The following is a 21,623-nucleotide window of genomic DNA, read 5'->3' on the forward strand; positions in this document are numbered from 1 at the left end:
CATATAACGAACTACTACAAGCAGCCGACCAATGTAATATATGTCCCTTTTCATTTCTAGTCCTCATCCCTTGCCCCTTTTTGGCCACAGAAGTAAACGACAGTTCAAGATTACGATCTTAACTATATTTGAGCTTAAGCAATTAGAGAACTAACATACATTTTCTACTACATAGCCAACGAAAAGTCCCCAAAGAAATCCTGCCAAGCAGTGGGGAAATAGAACAGATTAAGGCCCGGAAAGTCCCATTCGGAGACAAATTGCTCAGGGACAAACCACTGAAGATCCGCTTGAGCATCAAACAACTCCCAGAACGGCGACGTAACCGTAGGGCCATCCGAGTTCGGTTGCTGTGTTTCCATTAAGGCACGCCCGTATTTCTCAATACTGACCTTCAAGATCTGCAGATAAATATTCCCAGCTCCAGACTGGGTTCCGCTGGCTCCAGCTTTACTCAGCTCATCGACAAGTCGATTACCTTGTTCTAGGAGCTCTTGATGCTCCTCGTCGCGCTCGGGGATGAGCCGGGATAACTTGAGAAGCAATAGGAAGGAGAACGCGCACTTAGCCCAGACGAAATCCATTGCATATCTCAGCTTGGCGAGGTAGAAGTCTGGATCGGCAATTATGAGGCGAAGATGTCGTCGGGCACTTGCCTTGGCTGTGAGGAGTATCGTTCTTTCCGTTGTGGACATGGCACTTAATGACCGTGTTAACACAGAAGGAAGCACGTTATGTTCAGTAAGTACTCACGCTACGTTCTCAACGCCCATGGATCGTAATGCTTTGCAGTTGAGCATCATTTCTGCCCAGCATTTCTGTACTCGAAGAGCGACTAGTAGAGATGGCTTCTCTTCGGCGGCGGCAATACAACTTTCTTCAAATTATTAGCAAGTTTTTAGCGCATTATGGCAATCGGAGTCATACCAATAATGCGTAGCCAGTCACTGTCCAATGTTAGCAGGCTTTTTGACATTCGAGAAAATGGGAAAACTTACTCGAACCATAGATCTAGTTCAATCTTCATATCATGAACGTAATCCGCGATGCTTTGCCCATCAAGTGATGTGTTTCCTCCCAGAGCATCACCGACATTGGCTATAGAAAGTAAATTAGGTATTCCATTTAGAATTGCGGAACGGGCCATACCTCTGAGGATATTTAACTAACAGCAAAGATCAGTACTTCTTCAAGCCTGTTTTAGGTAGTTAACATACCTCGACCTGGGAGAATAGCCGTAAATCCAAAATTGTCGATGATGGATGGCTAAGTAGAACCCGACATCTGCGGACATTCCCTTTTAGTCGAATGCCAGGTGGCTTTCCTCCATCAACGCGAAATCTAGGGTAAACCTCATGAGCCGAGTGATCCAAACAAAAGGACCAAGGTCATCTTACATATGCTCGAGAACCAGAAGCCCGAACCACGTCCGAGCGTTCCACATAAGAGCCCTCTCCTCTTCAAACATCTGATTTGGCAAGGCATAAGCCATATCTTCATTCTGAAGGGCGAGACGCTGAATCAATTCATCAAAGGCCTCGTGCAATTCCAGGTCCAGGGCCATGCGAGTGGCAAAGGATAAGATCAGTGAGCGTTCTGCGGAATAACAAGCAACTACAAGCATTGCTTGTACCGATTCTAAGCAGTTTAATTCTTTGTTCTGGATTATGACGTTCATCCATTTCTTGAGTTCGGCGTGCAGAATGTCGGACATTGAACCTCCGGATCCTGGAAAGAGCAGCTTAGTATGATAACACTGTGCATAAATAGACAATGGAAGAAGATTTACTGGTCTCCACCATGCAGCCAATGGCACATATTGCGTTGAGAAGAATACTACTTCGAGATCGAATGGAGTCGAAAGTGTCATATTGAGGGTCAAAGATTGGGATATACCTGTCCTGTATGGTTCGCGAAATGTGAGTATGTGAGGCGAGTTAGTGAGAGACAATACGTACGCATCCTCTAAAGAAGCTGAACGTTCCTAGTCAGCCAGAATCACTAATCACTAAATAGATGTGGATCATACGTATTAAAGTATGACACGGCACATTCAAGTGTGATGAGTCCTTTATCAATGAAGTCGGTAATGGGCTCATCTCGAATCTCGAACCCAGATCGTTTTCTTTTAGGGGGCCTAGTAATTATCTGATCGGCCGCGAAGATAGGCCGAGCTGAAGTCTCATTCGGAGAGAGTGCTGGTATGGATCCCGGCATAGATCTTTGGCATTGGTGACCATTTGTATAACCACCGGAGCACGGGACAGGTACACTGGAAAATTCATCTTGGGGATGATGCTGTGGATGGGGGTACTGAGAGCCCGAGGATGCACAAGCACTCTCGTGACGTACTTGCTGTTGCCGATCACAGTGTTGGTTTGGGGAGTGTGTTGGTTGGGATTTGGGACTGGGCTGCGACCGGGTGTGTTTAAGCAACTCTCGCATTTCATCTAGCTGTTTTCGGAGATATTGCACCTCAGACTCCACGCCTTCGATCCGCCTAGGGGATGTTAGTCTTGGTTGATAGCAATGTAAGACAAGGTCGTACTCTGAGACGGGGTCTTTCGGTATTTCGAAGAACACACATTGCTTGTCCAATTTTTGGCACCTGTTTTATCCGTATCAACCTTAGAATTCATACAATGATCAACCAAGGAATATAACTCACCTTGTACACGGCCTCTCTCCGTCGCATTTCACCTTGAGACGATCAGCCAAGACCGCACAAAATTCAGGCTCGGAAGGCTTGAGCACAGACCTTCGATTGTCGACAAGCACTACAGGCTTTCTATGCATTGAGAACGTCATACATCATTAGGACGTGTCCGCTGTTGTAGGGTCCCACTAGGTTCAACAACGACGTACCGGAATGCGCTTTTTCCCTGCTGGCGCACGGATAAAATGCAGGGATTCCTCCTCTATCCCAGTGCTGTACGGACTACAGCCAGATTGGTTGTCCATGCAGAGCCAGCCGTCTTCTGTTTGTGGCGATGATTCTCGGGGTAGACGGAAAGGGGAAAACCTGGAGAAACGCGGGGTTCGGCTATTTCTCCGAGCCGGCTACACAACCAACCAGGTCCACAACGAACATAGTCCAATAAAGGAAAAGTTATGCTTTTTAGGGACTTCCAAGTGTGCTGTGAGTTTTGTAGATACAATTGTAGTTATAATATATTCCGAGTTACATTACATTCATACAATGGTGGCATATCAAATAAAGCAAAAACAGAAGTCCTACCCACTAAAACGCAGACTAATTAAACTGAACAACTCTTAGAAGACATAGACAAAGTCCTCGTTCTGCACGTCAGTCAGATCCTTCCAGGAATTGTCATCTGCTGCTTGTTGAGGCAGGTCTTCTTTAGCATCGTCAGAGACAGCTTGAATGGTTTGCATGGACTGGTCTACAATCTTGGCGTCCTTTCCGAGAGCCACACGTTTCTTCTCGTGCTTCTTGTTCAGGAAGTACATGTATGCGATGTTTGCCCTAAGGAGTCACAATTAGCGAAATATAGATCGGTTGAAATGGGCAAAACCTACCCGGTCAAACCTATCAAGACACAAAACATCGCGAGGCTAGAGGTGTTAGGTATCCGATGCTCAAAGGATTTTGTGCCTGTGACTTACTTTGAAAGCAGGCCACGACGGTAGAGTGGTGCTTCATTTGTGGTATAAAGGTTGGGACCAAGGACCTGGGTGGGAAGAATGTCAGGACGAAACCCTACATGGGGCGTAGAGTGGTACATACATTACCAGCGCACTGTCCGACATATAGGATAGCGGTAGTAACCTTCTTTTTTGTCTCTCCGGCTGTATTTGCTGCAGACCAAGAGTATATCAACGGTGCTAGAGACGGTCAGTTGGGGTCGGATTTGGAAACGTTGGAATAAAGTAAACACTTACTAATGGCTGGGTACACAGAGATCTGGATGAAAATAATTAGTATTCCTTCCACGATGGTGTTCTCAATCCAACACTTACGATATAGTATCCCGCAAGTAGAGGCCCCTTGTGGGCATTGTCGTGGGCAATCTCCAGCAGCATCACACAACCTGCGATGGGTGGGAGACAAAGCAATGCTAAGACTGGACCCTTCATTTTCCAAACGGTCGCGAGCCAAGCACCTCCCATTGTGGCGACAAGCTGAACTGCACCAAAGGGGATATTGAAAAGCATGGTATCATATTCACTGAGGCCAAAGGACTTGATAATCAGTGGCCCAAAAGTAGTAATACCTCCACTTGGAACACTGAAGTTTGGTCAGCATCTCTCGTCCAACATGCCCATTTTGTTTCGGTCAACTCACGAAATCGAGAACATTAGGGCAAACCAAAACCATGATTTGGGGTCAAGGAATGCTTCTTTTGTGTGCTCCCATTTCCACTCGTGGCTCTCGACACCCTGTTGGTTCATTCGCTGTCTTTCAATAGATAGTAGTTTGTCCTCCTCTCCAAGGAACTTGGCCGACACGGGGGAATCGGGCATAAAGATACTACGCAGGACTGGGTTAGCATAATCCAGGCAAAAAGGGGACATGGTGAAATCTCACAGAATAACGGCAGAGAACCCAACAGTAACTAGACCAAAGAAGAGGAAGATGATCTAGTCAGTGTTAGATGTTACTACCTGGACAGACAATCATATGGTATAACTCACCTGATAGGGTGCAAATATAGAGGACTTGATGTGGCCGAGTCCAAAAGCAATCAGGCTTCCAAACTTTCCTTGAGCGTCAACACAAGTGCCAAGAGAGCGATATAGGGAGAACCCACCATATTCACGACTCCGTTCATCGCATACCAAGAGCTTAGCCTTACAGGCTGCTCACGACGCCGGTACCACATTTGAGTGACCGCAATGAAGGCCGGTGCTGGTAAAACCCATCGTTAGGAGGAACAATAAGGCTTGATCGGAAGACAACGAACCGATCCCAGCCTCAAAGATACCGAGAAAGAGTCGGCAAGCAAGAAGTTCACCAAAGTTTGTAGCTGCAGTCATGCACGTTAAAGCAATACCCCATAAGAGGCAGGACGCGGCGAGGAACTTTGCCAGGGGCACTTTAACCAGAAGGTAGGCGACCAGGGGTTGGAATACCAGCTGAGCCAGATAGATCGAACCCCCTAACCAGGAGTACTGTTGGCCATGGAGATTGGCTTTCTCAACGATTCCAAAGACTGAGGCATACGAAATGGTCGACTTGTCGAGTTGCTGGAGGAAGTAGATTCCGAGCAGAATGGGAAGCAGACGCAAATCGATCTTTCGAAGAACTTTGGCGTTGTTCTCAGGGGTCAGAATGTTTGAGTGCCCTGCCTCTTCTATGAGCTGCAAAGCGTGATCTCCTTTGGGCTTATTTCCTCTTCCTGCGCCATTATTAGGAGGCATAGTCCGTGGCTGCTCGGCCTCAATGGTTTCCACGAACTCTTCCTGCTGACCCTTTGACTGTGACATAGCTGACCACTCGCCGAGGGACACTGGGAGATAGCAAAATACTGAGCAGTTATAGAAAGGCAATGAACCAAGGCGAAAAAGGGAAGAGGGAATAGGGGTTGGATATAGAACGGCTATGCGAAAACCCCGTGGGGAAGGAAGTATATTACATTCCCCGGACAAGACAATCCAAACCCGAAGTGTAAAAGCCACAGACGGTAGATTATCCTTTTTGCGCTTAGCATAGTTGGCGACTGAAACTTTGTACAGTCCACGCGGTCAGTTGATCTGGAGCGAAATGGCAAGACACGTTGCTGCACGGAGCCGACTTCGGGATGTTTTATCCAATCAGTTCATTGAGACAAATGCCGTGGGAGGGGTGATGAAGAGAAGAGGAGTCATTCGAAGTGCCGAGAATCGTTAGTATCGGGTTTCGGTGAGCAAAACCGAGAGAAAAATTAGCGCAAGTAACATTGTCGGATCGACCATCTGGGGCCCCGGGATGTTTTTTGTGGGGGAAGACACGGCAATTCGGAGTTTTACGGCAAAATCACGTCGGGACTTATCCGTTCACAACCTTCGCGTCTCCGCGTCTCGGTGATTATCCCCGATCTCCGACTCTATACAGCTGCAATGCATCATCGAAATTACCGCGGGGTTGGTGAAAGATGGGGCAGAGGGGAGCTCGACAAGCATTCAAATACACCACCCTGTCAGTGAATATCCTGGTATTCTCTCCGGTTTCTCTGAATCAATTGCATTGTCTTTCACATTCATCATGCCTCAAAAAGAAAGCTGCCCCAAGGGTTACTCCCAAGTACCCCAGGCCACCAACCAGGAATCTTCTCTCCACATAAGAAGCAGCACGAAGAGCAAGAGTGCCTTCGACTTCACCTTCGAGGCTGTTCGTCCCAACCTATTCCGAGCCACCTTCTCCTCCATAGACCACCCTATCCCTCCCTATCCTAGTGTCACCAAGCCCGAAACCAACCTCCAGGGCGCCAATGTCTTCGCCAAGGAGGGTGCCTCCTCCAAGACAATGGATGTGGCTGGTGTCACTGCTTCGGTAGACTGGAAATACTCCCCTGTGGTCAAACTGTCATGGACTGGCTCTGAGAAGCCCTTGCACGAGGATTTGTCACTGCGGTCTTATGTTGCAGACGGAGAGGGTGTCGCCAACTACTCCGTGCATGACCGCGAATGCCTCCATGTCGGACTTGGCGAGAAGGCGGCTCCCATGGATTTGAGTGGTCGCCAATTCCAACTCTCGGCCACCGACTCTTTTGGCTATGATGTATACAACACCGATCCCCTCTACAAGCACATCCCGCTCCTGATCAAGGCTTCTGCAGAGGGATGTGTGGCCATCTTCTCGACCACACATGGCCGCGGTTTATGGTCTGTAGGAGCCGAGATCGATGGTCTCTGGGGACACTTCAAGGTATACCGCCAGGACTATGGTGGTCTTGAGCAATACTACATTGTCGGCAGGACCATCAAGGATGTTGTCCGATCATATGCCGAGTTGGTCGGCTTCCCCATTCTAGTACCCCGCTGGGCTTACGGCTATATCTCCGGTGGTTATAAGTACACCATGCTAGATGAGCCGCAAAAGGCCCATCTGGCCCTCCTGGAGTTTGCGGAGAAGCTCAAGCACCATGGCATCCCCTGCTCCGCTCACCAAATGAGCTCGGGTTATTCAATTGCTGAGACCGAGCCCAAGGTTCGCAATGTCTTTACATGGAACCGGGAGCGCTTCCCGGATCCTCAGGACTGGATCGCCAAGATGCACCAGTACGGTATCCGACTTCTCACTAACATCAAGCCTTTCCTGCTTGCTTCTCACCCCGACTTCCAGAAGCTCGTTGATGCCGGTGGCTTCTTCAAGGATGCCGAAAAGGAGCCTGGATACATGCGTTTGTGGAGTGCTGGCGGTGCGACTGGCGGCGACGGTGCTCACATTGACTTCACCTCAGCAGAGGCCTTCAAGTGGTGGTACGACGGCGTCCAGAGTCTCAAAAAGGTTGGCATTGACGGTATGTGGAACGACAACAACGAATACACCCTACCCGACGACGACTGGACCATGGCTCTCAATGAGCCTACCGTTGCCGACGCCGTAGCAAGTAACGTCAAGAACTCCGTCGGTCTCTGGGGTCGTGCCCTCCACACCGAGCTGATGGGTAAATCCTCCCACGACGCCCTGCGAGACATGGAACCCAAGCTGCGTCCCTTCGTTCTGACCCGCAGCGCTACGGCTGGAACTCTTCGCTACGCCGCATCCTCTTGGAGTGGCGACAACGTCACCAGTTGGGAGAACATGAAGGGCGCCAATGCCCTATCTCTTAACGCCGGTATGTCCCTTCTTCAATGCGAAGGCCACGACATCGGTGGATTCGAAGGCCCCCAGCCCTCCCCGGAACTCCTCCTCCGCTGGATTCAGCTCGGCTGCCACGCTCCCCGCTTCGCAATCAACTGCTTCAAGACTTCTCCCAAGGATTCTTCCGTCGGCGACGTCATCGAGCCCTTCATGTACCCCGAGATCACACCCCAGGTCCGCGCGACCATTAAGCGTCGCTACGAAATGCTGCCGTATATCTACTCTCTCGGCCTGGAGAGCCACAAATTCGCAACACCGCCACAGCGCTGGACTGGATGGGGCTACGAGTCTGATCCGGAGGTGTGGACGAAAGCACTCAAGGCAGGCGAAGAACAGTTCTGGTTCGGTGAGACCGTGCTCGTTGGCGGCGTTTACAAGACCGGTATCGACGTCGCAAATGTCTATCTGCCCCGCAAGTCCGGCGCCTTCGACTATGGCTACGTCAACATGAACGCTCCGTACCAGTACCTCGCATCCGGGCAGTGGGCCGAGATCTCTTCAGAATGGCAGAAGAGCATTGCGCTCATTGCGCGTGTCGGTGGTGCCATTCCCGTTGGCAAGAGCGTGCACACCCGTGTTCCTGGTGATGAGACCGCTGCCTCAGTGGCTGTTCAAGAGATTGACGATTACCGTGGTGTGGAAGTGTTCCCGCCCAAGGGAACTTCGCACGGTACGGTCTTCTCTACGACTTGGTACGAAGACGATGGTATTTCTGTCCAGCCTGGTACTGCTGTGTATACGGTCAGCTACAGCTCTACGGATGAGAAGGTACTTGTTAAGTTTGAGCGTGATGAGGCTGGCTTTACTCCTGCTTGGAAGGACTTGGACATTATTTTGCATAACGGTGATGAGCGCCGCGTCGTTTCGAGTACTGGGGATGAGATCGTCCTTAAGGGTACTGACTCGCGTGGCCGTGTTGTGTATACACTTAAGGCATAGGCCTTTGAATTTTGCATATAGATAGGTCATCTCAAGCCTGGATTTCTAATGTTCTCAATGCCACTCAGTGTTTATGGATCACGTTTTTCTTCATTCATTGTAAAAGCAAGAAGCAACAAGCAAGAGCAAAAGCAAGTAGAGAACAGGAACTCGAAGTCTTTGCTGTTGGATGTCTGAGGCATCACCATGTGATAGAACCTCCATGTATGATAGCTCTCTCTCCTTTCCTTCTCTCTTCCTCCTCTCCTCGTGCAAGATCGTCAATACAGACAGTGCGTTTCTCCATTCATTCCATTTCCATCCAGATTGCACCTCCATCATTTGCCCAGTTAAGTATTCCCCATTGTATAGTCCTCGGGTGCATAAAGGGACCCCCCAGATTCTTGCTTAGCGTGCGACTGGGCGCAGGACTGCTTTGAGTGGGAAGGGGACGCCTCTCTCGCCTTCCGTAGAAGATAAACGAGCATACCGAGAACGCGGTCAAACTTTCCAGCAACAGCTGCAACCATGGCAACGGACCACTGTTCGAGTATTAGAAGAAGGCAACTAGCAAGGAGATAAGTAAACTAACCCTTGACTTTTCGTTAATCTTGAGGAAGAAGAAATACTGCGCGTCCGCCGCCACACCGTATACTGTGCAGTTCTGTCTCTTCTCCCGTTGTCTTAGTCGGTGAACCATGCCTTTAAACCAGTTAGAATCTCGGTAGTGTGACATCGGTTATATCATAAGGTACTCACCCATATAGGCAAGGCATTGTGGAACTCCTTGACCAGCTGAATTCTGAGACTTTGCCTCAACAACAACGATATTCACAGCTGTGTCGTCGATATTGCCATACCAGACTGCATAATCTGGTTTGCCGACTAGGGCAAACTTCTTCTTATCATACTTGACCGGTTCAAGCACCCAATGTCTTTCGGTTTGTATGCCAATGTGTTGGCCAGCACTGGGATGGCCGGAAGTGGCAATATCATGGGCGTAGACGAGCAGCAGATCGATTGTCCAGCGAATGCTGGCTTCGTTGAGCGGGCTTTTAGAACGAGCGGCCTCGACTTTAGCCAGGACACTCTTGAGTTCGATCGGAGTCTGAATGTGAGGGATGTGCTGAAGTTCATCGTCGTCTTGAGTTGCTTTCAGCTGAAGGATCTCCTCGACTTGTCTGGTTTCAAGGTCACCGACAGCGAGGATTGGCAGCTTGGGAATTTTCCTTCGTGTCACGCCACACTTCTCTGCGAGTTCATCCCGAGTCATGCGACCCTCAAGGAAGTCTTCTAATATGGTCGACACTTTCTCGAGTTCATTGTGATGAGCGTTGAAAATGAGGTCGAAGACCTTTTGTCGAAGGTTGAATCCTGATGGCATGATGGTTTGAGGTTTCACTTCGAGGACTAGGTAGATGGGAACTGATGATGTTTAACAAGAGGAAACAACGAGGTTTAAACAAAAAAAGAGGCTTACTAGGAGAAAAAACCTAGGGCCTACCTAGGTACGTAGATAAGAAGCTGAATAATACTTGTGACGTGTGCATGTTCCTTGTCTTGATCGGATGGTGTTAGCCGAACCATCGTCTCAATATGGTTCATACTAAACTCACCCACAGCAAGGGTTGGGAAATTTTCGGTTTGTCTTCGCAAACCGCCATTCGTCTTTTCGAGGTCTTCACGAGTTATGCGGCATGGTAGATACACCCTCGAGTTCTTTCCGAGGAGGTCTCGAAAATGAGACCAAAGACCTTATGTCACAGATTGAATTTGGACGGCATGATAGCTTCGGAGGTTGACTTGGGTCGGTAATTCCAAGGTTGGTAATACTGTCGTTATAACAAGAAGTGACGGAGAGAATAGGCTAGCCTTGGAATCCCCGATTAGGCTTAGTAGCCTCACCTTCTTGCCTATTTTAAGCCTTGGGAGTAGGCAGGTGCGACCACACTCCAATAGTTGAAGTGTCTTTTCCGGTGTCTTTTTTGGTGTCTTTTTTGGTGTCTTTCTTTCTTTCATTTGGTTGTCCTTGTTTCCCATCTCAGTGTTGTAGCGGGTCGTTGAACCACAGGGAGGTATCTGGGTAGAAAAAGTTAGCATTTTGATCATTAAGGCCTCTCGCGTACCTACACTATATTAATCTCGCCCAGTATAAAACCAGACATGATCCAGATATTAACTGTCAAAACCACCCACCCAACTGACCCCTGGCCGCTCTGCACCTTCGCAAGGGTATGGGGGGTGGGGGGTTCCAACGTGCGGATGTGATGTAGATGAAGATTCGTTTTGGATGAAGGCCCACCGGGAAAGGCTTGATCCAGTAGAAACGGCATCCCACCCTGAGACGCTATACGGTCGATGTGAAGGATGTGCGATGGAGAAGATGTGGAGGCCGGTAAGACCAGAACACAAGATAAAGACGCGACCACCATCCTGCGTACAGCTGATAATGAAGGACAACGGGGGAAGCTCACCTCCCCTTGAGGCGCTGTACGGTAGATGTGGACAACGGTGAGATGAAGATGATGTGACTTAAAAGTGAAGGTGAAGGTGCAGATGTGCACGACCTGCAGTATACATGAGAGTCGTTGTCGGTTGAAAACTCTGTTAGTAGGGCAATAAACAAGCAACCTTTACAAAGTTATAAGCAAACAGCACGTAAATAGACCTCCTTACGAATGGAAATCAAGCAACTTCTATCACTTTTCCTGGCTTGCCGGACCCGGTCATCATCTTACATCCATTGGCACCTGGGCACCCACTCAGGCTTACTAATTTGTTAGTACAACCTTCCAAGGAAGCTACCTAGGTATCACTGTGCCTAATAATGCCAGTCGAATTCCATGATCGTTGGTTGAATCATATTCAGCGCTTATGAACCACATATTTCCCCATCCCTCTCTTCGCTCGGTTAAATACGGCAACCGACGGGCGGAGTCAGCGTAAAACCTTCGGGGCAGAAGGCTGTTCATTGGGGCCCTGTTTCGCAGTTTCGGGGGCTTTTAACATGTTGTCACGTCCATAATGACACTTCGCCGTCCGTGGTGTTGCTCGGTGAAGCCTAATTGCTACAAGAGCCATTAACCGACCTCACGGATAAGCGTTCTGGGTATCCTTAGAGCTTCATGCAACTGTAACATTCTCGGTAGTTTTACTGTACATTGGCAGATGTAAAGAGGCGATACTATGTGGTTATCCAATAACCATAGCCGTCGATGTCCGGGCCTCTGAGGAGCATCGCTCTACGAGCTTGAGTTGTCAGCGCAAGACCAGGCAGCCGAACCCCCAGACTCCTTGTAAGTGTTCATAATGGTAACAATGGACCCATAAGTTCCCCCGATCATCAAAAAGGTTCCTGCTGCTATAATAAAGGCACACCAGGCAACCATGATGACCCATTTAGTGGTTCTGTTGTTCTTGCCCTTGCCCCAGTTGTCGTACAGCCACATACCGGCCATCGGTTGAAAGCACATGGGCGTACCAAGCAAGGCACCGACAAGTGAGACAAGGTCGCTAAATACGGGAATAGCGCTGGCGATGATATATGCAATTATCGTAGTACCTAAGGTACAGCCAAGCCAGACGGCCCAGTGAATAACAGTATTGGCTACCAAATGCCGCGAGTTACCGAGGATGCGGACAAAAATATACTTCGCCGTGATCTAGGCATTATTAGTCCTGATAAACCGACACGTAGCGTTTGAACAGGACTTACGTGGACAAAAAGTAGTGTGCTCACGATCAACCCAGGGAGCGCGAAGCCATAGCTGACAATCTTGATAGTTGGGCCAGCCGACCCGAGGGCAGGAGACGAGACGTATGATCCGCAGAAATAGTAGATAACGATACCGATCACGAGATAGTATCCAGTGACGACGGATTGGCAAATGATCAGAGACCGGTTGTAATGGCGAGGCTCGCGCATCTCAGATGCGATAGAAAAGAATGCTGGGGTGCCGGCAAACGCAAACACGAGTGATGAGACGGCGGTAATAGCATCGGTGAACGATACATCGCTCTTCACAATCTCGTAATCGGGTACCCAGACAACGTCTTGTGGGGCGGCGGAAGGGCGATCTTCGATACCGACGGCGACCGTCACGATGAGGACAATAAGACGGTTAGCTTGGATACACCGCGTGGAGAGCATCACTCACTGGAAGTCAGAATGCTAAAAAGTCCCAGCCACGCAAGCCATGAGATGCGTCCTAATGTCTGGATACTGCCGAACAGAAATCCGAGGATGGCGGCAACAGCAACATAGACGGCGGTGCAAGTGGCGTGGGAGGAGACTGCGTTGAGACCGATGGAGACGCCGAGCATACCAGAGCCCGCGACGAAGATCCACCCTATGAGATGTTAGTAAATAGTATAAAGCGTTTGCTATGTAGGTGACTTACAGAGAACAAAGGCACCCCCAAGGACGATTCGACCAGGCTTGCCAAGAAGAAGCTCACCGACATCGTCAATGCCGTACACCTCGCGATGTCTAAGTTTAAAGACGCCAATAATATAGTCGGACCATGTTGTAATCGCAGCGATGGCACACAAGCAAATCACACCGGGAACTACACCTAGGGCATCGAAGGCCACTGGGATGGAGAGGACACCGAGGCCTATTTGGGTTTTCATCATCAGCACGGCTGTGCCTAGCCAACCCACCTAATGTATTGTTAGCGAGAATCACGACCACTACTGTCACAGGGGACACATACACTGCGATAGTTTGGGCCGTCCTCCGTGATAGTACCGAAGACGGCATCGTGAGAGCTTTCATTGACCTGGCCGACATCAAAAGCAGTGGGAGTTGAGGGCTCATCTTGTTTTTTGTCCGGTGACATGTTCATATATTGACTGTCTATCTGCCAAGAAAATAAGAGTGAATTGGGTATCCATTTCCTGGGGTTGGACAGACTATTTAACCCTCACGTCTCAACGTTTCAGCGGAATTAGGGCCTAATGGGTCCGTTATCAGGGTGGCGTGGGCATCAGGGGTATTCGGTGTCGTATCTCGCCCAAAGTAAATCGCGCTCACTCTCAACCTTATATTCCCGATTCCTTCCCTAGCTACGTATTCTTTTTTTCTCGACATTTCATAATTTTTGGTTCAATACCCCAGAGAGAAGCGTTTATCACCCGGTTTCAATGTTGTTCCCCTCAATTGGAGTGGATTTCCAAGACCGGAAACTCCACTTTTCGGCTGCGGGGAAGAACTTCTACCTGCAGGTCGCGAGGTCGCGAGGGGATGGTTACTGGCGAAGCTTATCGGGCAACTTCCCGGTAGGCGTCGTTAAGCCCGCCTGTATTGCCGAAATATGTGAATTGGGGAGACCAAGTCTACGTGGCTTGGCTCTCCGAAACAGATTAAACAAATTTTTATTCAAAAAGCAAAGCTCTGACCAGCTTACATATATAGGTATACTATTCGCTGGCCGCGATATTATACCGGAAAGGCCATACCAGATTTGCCACCTAAAAAAGCAAAGACATGCAGAATGAGCTCTTCAATCCGGAAGTGATAACTACGCCCAGCCTTGAAGGTGGTGGAATTATAGTTAGTAGGTTTGTTACCGCTTCCAAGACTCTCTTGGCAAAGCTGTTTCCCGTGGGCATACACCATTTGAAGATTTATCCCTTTAACCGCATGCTTTGTACTTGCCCATCTCGGTACATATAACATACATGCGTACGTAGGTAGACATACGTGGAGACTGTCAATAATATCACTAAATCGAGACTAGCGCGATTCCTCTTATCTCGCTATCTGCCCAATCTGTTTAAGTACATTCATGGATGTTCACGGGTATGCAGGCAGCCTTAGAGTTTAGATGTGCCAGGTTTAGGGACCTGCTTTCCCTTTTCAAACTTTTCCCCTTTGAGCAAGTCTTTCCACGATGACTACGATCTTTCTCAATCTGCCACATCCTAACTTTATTCCTTCCGTTTATGGACCCATGCGGATAGGAAGGGGCTACCTAACAGAGGAAATAACCTGGAAACTATAAACCCCCGGCCCCCGCAAACCAGAAGCCGTCACCTCCAACTACCTATGCGTACATGTACATAACGTGTATTCAAAAAGGTAAATGGGCCAAGAGGGCCAGTACATCCATGGATGACTTCATCAATTCCCTGGCTTAGTAATTTTACTGATCGAACAGTGTGATGATCCCATTACTCAGTGAATTTCCGGCGAAAATGGCTGGCTGCTGGACAACTGGAGTGGAGCTACTAGCCAAGGAGTTGGACCAGTCATCGTCCAGTTTGGCGGATTCCAGAGGAAACAACCAATGAGAGAGCGCTTTCCCAGTTGGTCCACCCGTGGGCGGGGGTACCTTCCATTCCCCAGATCCAGAACGTATCCAATGGGAGAGCAGATTCCAGGCTTGACATTTCTCCACCAACACCTTGACGATCAATTGATCATTCAAAACACGACTCCAATAGGGCTCGGAGAGCCGGCTTTTTTCGTAGCCGGGAATAGTTCTCTTGGGATGAAGATTCCCGTTTCGGAACCGGACGTACATTCACTCCGGCCAGGGACAGCTCGGTCCTGACAATTCCGAGAGTATTCAGGGAGCCTTCTCTTGAGCCTCTCTGGATTTAGCTTGTGCAGAGCCATTATGACTCAGAGGGATAAAATGACTTAACCTTCAAAGGTTTACACTTTCGTATGAAAGATCTACAGCTTTTCTGCAGTATGAGAATTTTAGATCTCATTCACAGGCAGATGGTGGCCAGAGTAAGTGATCTCTGGCTTAGACTCCATTCGGTTTGAACAAACATGCCAGGTTATCTCTCTTTACGGAAACTCGGAGACGTGACAGCCTTGCTTTACGCCCTTGGCTACCACCAGCAACAGACGGAGGCATCTCGCACCGCCCTTCATTTCCTTTGTGGACTTCATCACGCAGCCTTCTTTCTGTCGTACGTACCCCGCCGATAATAATGTCCCAATATTTTCTCAATAGTTCTGGGCCGACCTCCCCGAATCTTACAGAAGTTTTGTCACTTTGATCTTCCAGGAACACTTATACAGCCTGCCCAGAGAGCATAGCTCAGACCAGCGGTCCGGGATCCTAGTGAGGGGGCTCAGCTTGTGACAGACTCGAAGTGGCCTGCTTTATGTGGAATATTGAAAGAGGATATAGTGGATGTTTTCGCCGATGAGAGAGCTACGAGGCAAGGGCACGACGGGGGAAGTACGTTTTGTTCATTTCCATTATTTCTCACCTTGCTAATATATACTGCAGACTCATAGGGACCGATGCTTATGCTCAATGGGATGCTCTCCCTCAAAGCTACCGCCTCCAATGTAACCTCAAGACATGCGACCGGCGACTGGTGGACCGTGACTTCATGGTCAACATGAAACCCAACTATCTTCATGTACATTTCCTCCTGTGGCGAGCATTGCTCCGCCCAATGTCCATGGACCCCGGCCCGGAAATGTTCAAGATTTCCGAAGACCCGCTTGGTCTTGTCGTCGAGGACATTATGCTCAAGGATAAGATAAATTTGCTTCACAGTGTATATTTGAACAGCGGTGACTTGTCTCCCATGTCCAGGAGCTCCTCATCGGTGTAATTCTCACGTATTTCGTCCTCGCTGAGTTTGGCCTTGCGCTTGTTTCCCCAAAAGAAGGACAGTTCGAGAATCAAAGCTGCCATCAGAGCAGTTCCTCCAAATGCCAAAGATAAGCCAAAGCCCGTGGGGTAAGTCGGGTCTTCATGATCGAGATACATATAGCTGCCGATAATACCACCAATGTTGCCGATACATATGTTGAATGCGCTCCCGATGGCACGGCGGTTTGATGGGGCCAGGTTATTCATAGTCCACGAAGTTGTCGCCGGGTGCGTAGGATATATGCCCATACATGTCAAGATAATGGCGAAGAAGCCCGGCCCGATGTTGGTGCCTTCTAGATCGCCCTTGAGGCCCATGATAATCGAATAGCCAATCACGATAAGCATTACTGGAGCTACCACAAACGGCATGCGCCAGTAGAATCGATCAGACAACGTTGAGAAAACGACCGCAGAGATAGCACCAGCAACATAGGGCGGAACCGTCATGAGCTGTGCATTGGTGTTTTCGAAACCCATTCCCTTCGTGATAGTAGGGAGGGTGAACTTTGTTCCTGCGGGGGAGGTAAGTGTCAATCACACTTGATTCGGTTAGGATTAGGTGACAAACCATAGGAACAAGCCGATTGGCAAAGCAGGATATAGGCAAGCAAGTACATCCTCCAGTTTAGCATCACAGCACGCATATCTTTCCATGAAGCCTTTTTCTGCTCTTCCTTGAACCGGCCACCGTCTTTGATAAAGTGTTGTAGCTCCAAGAAGCGAATCTCGTCGGGGTCCAGCCACTTGGTGGATAGACGGGGGGAATCGATCAGAAGAAAGAAGCAAAGCACTCCGAGCAAAACGGTGAGTAGGCCCTCGAGGATGAAGATCCAGCGCCAGCCTTCATAACCACCAACACCATCCATTCTTGCAATTCCGGCCGCGAGCAGGCCGGAAAATGCACCGGACAATGCACTTGCGCAGTAAAAGAAAGCAATCCGGGTAGCTAGGTTCTTAGGCATATACCAATGCGAACATAGGTAGATTGCGCCTGGAAAGAATCCTGCCCTATTTTTCACATTAGCATTCCAAGTCCTCTATGGTTAAGGAATGGATCAGTGCGGACATACTCAAAGACACCCAGCAAGATACGAACAGCCACCAAGCCACCGAAGTTCTGCACCACACCAGTTAAGACCACGATGATTCCCCAGCTAACTACCAGAAAGCCTAGATAAACAGATGGTCGGGCAAACTTCTTCAGTAGAATGTTACTGGGTACCTCTTATCATGGGTCAGCAAGGGTAGGGCTCAGGGACCCGGTGATAAGGAAACGAACCAAGAAGAACGTATGGGATGAAGAACAGGCTAAGTGCGATGTTATACTGAATCCCACTCATGCCTAGGTCCTCAACCAGGCCTGCAATCTTCGCATTTCCGATATTTGCCCTATCCAAATGGGACACGAGGTACAATACCGCCAACATGGGGACTAGTCGGATGTCAACCTGTAGGGTTAGAAAAGGTTAGTTACCCAGGTGACTGACTTCCTTGTAGTGCAATATTAGGGGTGCATACCTTCCGTAACACATTTTTCCTCCTTTCAACTGAGAAATTGTTATAGAATTCGGCATCTTCATGAGTTAGACCCAACACTTGGTTGTCGTCGATGGTGATGATGTTGGAGTACTTTTCCACTTCCTCGGAACCGAAGTATTTTTCATTGTCTTTGTCTGCTTGAGGCACTGGAGCAAGTTGAGTTTGGGGCATAGTTGCGACCACACACTCTTTGGTGAGAAGTAAGGGGCGAAAGATTCGGTTGATACAAACTATCTACCGAGCCTAGCAACGAGCCACATATATACGCCCCGGATGCGGAAAAACAAAGTTGGCTCGTAGGGAAAGACCCCGTAGACGATTGCTTTGTTCTCCTAACTATTCCTTAATGGCGGTCACATCTGCTACACGTGTTAGGGGATGTCAAGTTTTCTTGGAGCCACGAGCCCACCCCCGCGATATCTTCCCCGCGACCCAGCTAAGTGGCCCCATTTGGGTCCTTTTGATTGGGTAAAAAAGAACGAGAGTTCAGTGGCGGTCGAATATCAATTCCCCTCTTCGGGGGAAGTTGGTCCTGCCGAGGATTCCAAATCAGTTACCCGCCCCTTCCTGCTTTGTCCTCCGCTTATCCGCCATTATATATGTGCACTTTATCCGACTTGGGGTCTAAGCCTCCTCACGTGAGGCGGAGAAGCGGAGAAGCGGATAATATTGTCGGAGAAACTAAACGAACTCCCATGTACATAATCTTGAAAACGGCTTGGCTGTGCATTGACTTTTCCGCTCCTCTTGCGGTAGTCGGAAATGGCCAGCGATGCACGTAAACTGCGCAAGGTGACACGCGCCTGTGATGCCTGCAAAGTGAAGAAGAAGGCGTGTACGGGGACATTGCCTTGTGGGCCCTGTGAACAACGGCAGCTGTCTTGCACCTACGATGCTGCCTACCGAAGAGGCGCCGCAGTGAGTCCACCTTCTCGCAGCCGTTGGAGAGAGCGGCCGACAAGCTCGAGTGGAGGCAGCAATCAATACCAAGTCTCCGACAGATCTCCGGCTCCTGCCTTTGAGCAGACTGTGCCAGTGACTCCTGTCGACCCGCCAAGTCAACTAGGATCGACTAACATTGCTTCTCAATACCTGGGGCCCACCTCGGCGCATTCATTTCTTGGACGTGTAGTTCAGGACCTGCCTGCAACACCCTCAAAGCTATTAGTTGACCAACAGAGTGAGGGGACAGCATCAACTGTGTCGATATTCTCCCATGGCGACCGGATAGTCCCCAATATTGGCCTAGCCGAATTAAAATGGCCTGATCGGCGAGCCGCGGACGTTTTGGTCCGGCGATATTTTGAATTTGCAGCACCGACTTATCGCGTCCTTCACAGACCGACAGTCGAGCTACTGATCGATGATCTATACGAAGGCGGTACATTCGCACGAGAAGCCTTGCTAGACACAGCTTCTCGGGCAATTCTGCTTCTGATATTTTGTACCTCAGCAATGTTTCAGCCAGACTCAGAGGGGCACATCACAGATGCTGACGAATCAGGCTGGCAAATAAGCGAGCTGTATTATACAAAGGCAGAATCCCTTCTGTCGCAAGAGACAGGGGCGCCGAGTTTGGGGTCGGTTCAGGCTCGCTTTTTGATGGTGCTGTACCTTCTAAGCTCGTCGAGAGCACACAAGGCATGGTTCACATTTGGGACTACAGTTCAGTTGATGATGGCCTTGGGTTTCCACAATAAGCGGCCACGACTTGGAATTGATGAAGAGGACTTGATACGAAAGGAATGCCGACGCCGCGTCCTCTGGTGCTCGTACACTCTGGACAAATACCTGAGCGTGATTCTTGGTCGGCCCCGCCTATGGCAAGATGAGGATTTGGACGAAGAGCTTCCCACTCGCATTAATGATCGAGACCTGACCCGGCACGAAAAGAAAATCTCCAACCGGGATTGCTTAATGGATGCCCCTGTGTTTCATACCATGCTGGCTCGCATTCTGACACAGGCTGCCAAGGAGCCATATATGGTCACGGGGGTCTCAACCAAAGGCCAGATTGATATCATTCGAGACTCGTGTGGGAGGGTCGCCGAATGGCATGCCGAGTTGCCGGCATTCCTGTCTGGTGTTGTCCATCCGGACAGCTTGATGCCTGGGATGCGACGCCAGCTGACAGTTTTACAGCTGGCACGGTACCACGCTTTGACATTCATCACCCGGCCTCTGTTGCTCCGTAATTATGCACGTATCTGGCCCGAATGCGAAGCAAGCTTCCAATATTATCTCAGCACATGTCTGGCGGCAGCACGAGACGCGATTGACTTGATTCTCACCTTTGCCCAGGAGAAGCAGCTCTTTTCATCTTTTTGGTACTCACAATATATTGCTTTCAACGCATTATCCATCATTTACCTCTATCTCATTCAAGTCCAACGGGGTCGGATTTCGCCAGTCAATATTCGCTTTGACCAGAGCCCGGATGTTCTCTTTGTCTCCTCCCCGTTGGACGAATCCACGCTCTACAGATTATGCGAGAGAGCACAGGCCCACCTTGCCGATGCCACTGCTCGGAATGCACCACCGTGGAGATACAGTGTCATACTCCAGGGTCTGCGTCGAGAGCTGACAAGATCGCAACCTTCATCTTTGAGAAACCCCCATATCCATCCTGATAATGGGACCAACCAGCAAAGCATTACTGCCGGTGTATTTTCTCCTTCTACCGCATATCACCGCGAGGTACTTGATCTTGGACAAATGGAGGGGGATAGAATAGCCACGCAAGCTATTTTCACAAGACCGGGCGAAGAAGCAGCAGGTAATATGGCTGGGGTCGACAATCATGCTGCGACCTCTTTACTTGATCCACAGACCGAATTTCTACTGGACCATCTTGGTACGAACGATGGTTTAGCCCTTGATTTTTGGCCGCAGTATGATAGCCTGCCTATTTGTGAGTGATCTATTACTTCGCTGCTTGTGACCTTGCTGACCCGTCCAGCTCATCTAGGGTAAAAGGTTGCCTTCTGACCTGCGTTTTGGTTCGAGAGGCACCGTTAAGGCACTGTCTGGTCAACACCTCCGGAACTTGAATAGATGTGGGCACAGTGATTCTAAGCTCCGAGTAAGGTCAAGTAGTTATGGATCCTCGATACCCCCCAATATCATATGTACCAAATATACTTGTAATGTCTCTGGCCAATTGTGTCGTCCGCTTTTGTCGCTTTCACGTTCAGTCAATGGAGGTAACCCACCGAGATGTTGAGTGATAGCACAATTGCCTAAGCAGCAAAGGCGGAAAAGGTGATACCCATTGAGAAGTGTGACTTGCATTCTAAGAATTCCCGATGCAGTTATAAAGGCAAGAATATAAACCGAGGCAACAATCAGCGACGTGATATCGTTACTATGGCCTAGAGTTTTAGTACTTGTCTGCCCTCATTAGCCATGGGATTCAGACATGTGGAGTCAAGGCATGTACATACGGGAAGAATAGAACCAACGTAGTGTCCCTACCTAGGTACCTAGTAACAGATTACATTATTTGCCCAGACCATGTGCCAACGCAGAAATCCGGGGAATTGCAAGAGACACAACCCCGGACTTTCCCCGGGACCTCGGCAGTTATCCGAGGTCTTTTTTGTCGAATTGCTTAGCCGGTTCTTTTCCTTCTTCATTTTCCGCCCTTATCCGATCGCGGGTCCACCCTTCCTCCGATCTCGTCTTGGCTGTACACAAGTGCAGTGTGTTTGAAATATGGTTTTTATTTC

The 21,623-nt window shown here is 49.3% G+C and overlaps 8 protein-coding genes across 8 annotated transcripts; 3 read left to right on the forward strand and 5 right to left on the reverse strand.

Moving 5' to 3' along the window:
- Positions 1–167: 167 nt before the first annotated feature.
- Positions 168–2,796, reverse strand: N7525_006287 (uncharacterized protein; the record flags this gene model as incomplete). The annotated part of the gene is made up of 9 exons (XM_061213671.1): positions 168–699; positions 754–877; positions 928–947; positions 999–1,165; positions 1,218–1,341; positions 1,398–1,965; positions 2,010–2,500; positions 2,549–2,608; positions 2,669–2,796. The coding sequence occupies 9 exons, from the start codon at positions 2,794–2,796 to the stop codon at positions 168–170; spliced, it is 2,214 nt and encodes a 737-aa protein (XP_061068102.1).
- A 477-nt stretch (positions 2,797–3,273) lies between these two features.
- On the reverse strand, positions 3,274–5,448 carry N7525_006288 (uncharacterized protein; the record flags this gene model as incomplete). The annotated part of the gene is made up of 11 exons (XM_061213672.1): positions 3,274–3,487; positions 3,541–3,576; positions 3,628–3,692; positions 3,749–3,846; positions 3,904–3,925; positions 3,982–4,249; positions 4,307–4,492; positions 4,550–4,602; positions 4,657–4,719; positions 4,773–4,870; positions 4,926–5,448. The coding sequence occupies 11 exons, from the start codon at positions 5,446–5,448 to the stop codon at positions 3,274–3,276; spliced, it is 1,626 nt and encodes a 541-aa protein (XP_061068103.1).
- A 757-nt stretch (positions 5,449–6,205) lies between these two features.
- Positions 6,206–8,746, forward strand: N7525_006289 (putative alpha-glucosidase; the record flags this gene model as incomplete). Its single annotated transcript, XM_002569194.2, has 1 exon — positions 6,206–8,746. One exon carries the CDS (start codon positions 6,206–6,208, stop codon positions 8,744–8,746), a length of 2,541 nt encoding a protein of 846 aa, XP_002569240.2.
- A 387-nt stretch (positions 8,747–9,133) lies between these two features.
- Positions 9,134–10,109, reverse strand: N7525_006290 (uncharacterized protein; the record flags this gene model as incomplete). The annotated part of the gene is made up of 4 exons (XM_061213673.1): positions 9,134–9,159; positions 9,216–9,267; positions 9,318–9,427; positions 9,485–10,109. The coding sequence occupies 4 exons, from the start codon at positions 10,107–10,109 to the stop codon at positions 9,134–9,136; spliced, it is 813 nt and encodes a 270-aa protein (XP_061068104.1).
- A 1,858-nt stretch (positions 10,110–11,967) lies between these two features.
- N7525_006291 (uncharacterized protein) lies at positions 11,968–13,572 on the reverse strand (the record flags this gene model as incomplete). The annotated part of the gene is made up of 5 exons (XM_061213674.1): positions 11,968–12,387; positions 12,441–12,877; positions 12,949–13,074; positions 13,126–13,387; positions 13,441–13,572. 5 exons carry the CDS (start codon positions 13,570–13,572, stop codon positions 11,968–11,970), a joined length of 1,377 nt encoding a protein of 458 aa, XP_061068105.1.
- A 1,937-nt stretch (positions 13,573–15,509) lies between these two features.
- N7525_006292 (uncharacterized protein) lies at positions 15,510–16,312 on the forward strand (the record flags this gene model as incomplete). The annotated part of the gene is made up of 3 exons (XM_061213675.1): positions 15,510–15,652; positions 15,809–15,927; positions 15,987–16,312. The coding sequence occupies 3 exons, from the start codon at positions 15,510–15,512 to the stop codon at positions 16,310–16,312; spliced, it is 588 nt and encodes a 195-aa protein (XP_061068106.1).
- Positions 16,249–18,066, reverse strand: N7525_006293 (uncharacterized protein; the record flags this gene model as incomplete). The annotated part of the gene is made up of 5 exons (XM_002569190.1): positions 16,249–16,868; positions 16,925–17,364; positions 17,427–17,580; positions 17,636–17,804; positions 17,875–18,066. 5 exons carry the CDS (start codon positions 18,064–18,066, stop codon positions 16,249–16,251), a joined length of 1,575 nt encoding a protein of 524 aa, XP_002569236.1.
- A 591-nt stretch (positions 18,067–18,657) lies between these two features.
- N7525_006294 (uncharacterized protein) lies at positions 18,658–20,814 on the forward strand (the record flags this gene model as incomplete). Its single annotated transcript, XM_002569189.2, has 1 exon — positions 18,658–20,814. The coding sequence occupies one exon, from the start codon at positions 18,658–18,660 to the stop codon at positions 20,812–20,814; it is 2,157 nt and encodes a 718-aa protein (XP_002569235.2).
- Between the last annotated feature and the right edge of the window lie 809 nt (positions 20,815–21,623).

This window comes from Penicillium rubens, assembly GCF_028828025.1.
Source record: "Penicillium rubens strain IBT 27055 chromosome Unknown utg000003l_segment0_segment0, whole genome shotgun sequence".
Taxonomy (NCBI): Eukaryota; Fungi; Ascomycota; class Eurotiomycetes; order Eurotiales; family Aspergillaceae; genus Penicillium; species Penicillium rubens.